This window comes from Eubalaena glacialis, chromosome 19 (genome assembly GCF_028564815.1).
Source record: "Eubalaena glacialis isolate mEubGla1 chromosome 19, mEubGla1.1.hap2.+ XY, whole genome shotgun sequence".
Taxonomy (NCBI): domain Eukaryota; kingdom Metazoa; phylum Chordata; class Mammalia; order Artiodactyla; family Balaenidae; genus Eubalaena; species Eubalaena glacialis.
Window position 1 is genome coordinate 51,156,699 of NC_083734.1, and position 2,808 is coordinate 51,159,506.

Sequence of the window (2,808 nt, forward strand, 5' to 3'; positions counted from 1 at the left end):
ACCATCAGGTTCCGACAGTTTCTCTCAGGTTTTGTCAGGTTTAGTCAGGTTCTCTCAGGTTCTGTGAGGCTTCCTCAGGTTCTGACAGATTCTCTCAGGTTCTGTCAGGTTCCCTCAGGTTTCGTCAGGTTCTGACAGCTCTGTCAGGTTCCATAAGGTTCTGACAGGTTCTGTGAGATTTATTGAGGTTCTGACAGGTTCCCTCAGGTTCTGACAGCTTGCATCAGGTTCCGACAGTTTCCCTCAGGTTTTGTCAGGTTCAGTCAGGTTCTCTCAGGTTCCCTCAGGTTGTGACAGGTTGCCTCAGTTTCCTTCAGTTCCATCAGGCAAGGCGGACTGGGTTTGGGGATCCCTGAGGTGGGAGGGTAGGGAGTTGGGTGGGGGAGAGGCTGTGTGGCCCACTGGCCCCAGATCAGCTAAACTGAGCAGAGGCAGAGCGAAAGGGCCGGGTCTGACCCCAAAGGTCCTTGCACCCAACTCGTCCCTGCGTGACCTGCTCCCACCTGCCTGCTGGGGGGCCCTAACCTCACTGCTTTCCTCTGCAGTTCCCAGAGGACAGAACACTTGCATCAGCTGAAGACAATTCCAGAAGTTTGTCCCTCCCAACCTCTGCAGGTCCCTGTTGGATTAGGACCCAGTTCATCCACCCCCACCCCAAATCCCCACACAGGAAACACCTTCGTCCTCCTCCTGATCCGCACCGTTCTCCTCCTCGTTCTCACACCCCCTCCTCCCTGCCCCCCCCAGCACTTCACTGTGCCCCCCACCTGTGGGCCAGACCCCCTAAGATCCCAGCAAGTCCTGTAGGCGGCGTGGCCATGTGCCCCCCAGTCAGCATGCGGTGTGAGGCGGAGGGCATGTCCTACCTCCACACGTCCTGGATGTATGAGCTTCAACATGGCAGCCAGCTAAGGGTCTGCTTCGCTTGCTTCAAGGCTGCCTTTCTGGACCTTAGACAGTTGCTGGAGCCGGAAGACTGGGAAGATGAAGGTTGGGACCCTGAGCTGATGGACCACACTGAGGCAGGGTCTGAGCAGGGGGCATCCCCGGGGATGGGACCAAGCTGGGGGCAGGGCCAAGGGCAGCCTGCACAGGGTGGGTCTGTGGACTGGGGGTCGGGCACCCTGGCGTCAGGCCCTGTGGAGTCAGAAGAGGTGGGCCTGGACGATCACTTTGTGCCCACCGAGCTGGAGCCTCAGGATGCCACAGCCCTGGGCCTGGGTGCTGAGGATGCTGACTGGACCCAAAGCCTTCCCTGGAGATTTGGGGGACTCCCTACCTGCTCACACTGGCCAAGCCCCTCTCCTCCATGGCAGGAGGTTTTCAAAGTGGACCTGCCCCCGGCGGGAGCCCATGGTATTGGAGCTGGGCACCACCCGGGCCACGGACCCTGTTGAGGCCAAGGCCTCGTTACTGGACCTGCAGGTCATCTTTATGGTGGGCTGCTAGGATGCCGTCTACCTGTGGAAGATGAAGCCAGGATGGGCCCTGAGGACCCCAGACCAGTGTTGGAAACTGCTGCTGGAGGCTGATGAGGTGAGGGTGGTGAGACTCCAAGATGCACCCCAGAAGCAGGACCTGCGCCGGTGGAGGCTAAGCATTCTGGAATCCTCTCCTCCAGGGCAGAATGAAGAGCTGGTCCCTGCGGACTCAGCCCTGCTTAAGAGGGGATTCACCAGCCTCTCTTATTCACCCTGGACCAAGAGGGAGGCAGAGGAGGGGGACTCGGCCTCTAGGCCACAGTCCTCCACCCAAGGATGGGATCCCAGCACCAGTGGGCCCAGAGGGCCTGGGGAGAGCCTGGCTGTCATGGGAGCCTCAGCCCTGGGGGAGCTGCCATGTTTCCAGACGCTCAGCCCAGGGCCCCTGAACTGAGGAACTGAGGCCCAAGTGGTCACCATTGTCCTGGCTTCCCCAGGACACCAGAGGCTGGGACGGACTGACCCCTCCACAACAGCCAGGGTTGTTATTAGCAATTAGCAAAGGTTGGAGACTTGGGCATGGGGAGGAAGAATGGTGAGTGGCCCAGAGACTGAGAAACAGCACCCACCACAGCCTAAGGGGGAAGGGACCCAAACACCTGTAACTGGGAGAGAAGTTCTCTGTCAAATGTCATGGAGTTAGGAATTTGAGGCTATTCAGGATGTGCTGGGTGAGTGGTTGCCGTGCAGTGTGTGAAGTGGGGAACAGCACGCAGACCCTGGCTGTGGGGAGGGATGTCTCAGGTGTGACACACTCCCAGGAACACGCTGGACTTTGGGGACCACAGGGACATGTGCTTGCCTTTACCCAATGGCCTCTGGGTTCCACAGGACCCAGTTATCAGCACTGGGGACTCTGCAGTGGGAGAGACCTTGTTTCAAATATTGGTAGTTTTATGCAGTTTGCTTATTTAGTTCCTGTTTTGTGTCATTTTTAACTAAATAAAGTCATAGAGTTTTGCATCAAGTGTTGTCCAGAGCTCTTCCTCAGAAAGTCTTTGTTGGTTCTCCTTTCCTCTCCCTCTCAGGAACAGATCAATCCTGGCAACTCCCGCTTCCGCAGTCACAGTTGACCAGGATGGCTAAGAAAATCTATAGCTTCCAGGTTAGTGATGGTTAGGAAGCCTGAGGGTGACCCTGTCTGGGCCTTTCCTATTTCAATCCCTGGGAAGGACAGAGGATTGGCCCAGAGAAAGTATTCCTGGAAGAGTGGATGCAATGGTGAGCAGTGTCTGTTTCCCCTTCTTCCCCCAGATAGTCTGATAACCAAATGAATATCCAGTCAAAATCCCAGGCATGGTTTATGGAACTTTGGATCCAACACACA

General features: G+C 56.7%; 1 protein-coding gene across 1 annotated transcript; it reads left to right on the top strand.

The window, feature by feature from the left end:
• The first annotated feature begins 818 nt into the window (after positions 1-818).
• On the top strand, positions 819-1,397 carry LOC133080867 (testis-expressed protein 19-like). Its single transcript, XM_061176948.1, has one exon. It carries the CDS (start codon positions 819-821, stop codon positions 1,395-1,397), a length of 579 nt encoding a protein of 192 aa, XP_061032931.1.
• The last annotated feature ends 1,411 nt before the right edge of the window (positions 1,398-2,808 follow it).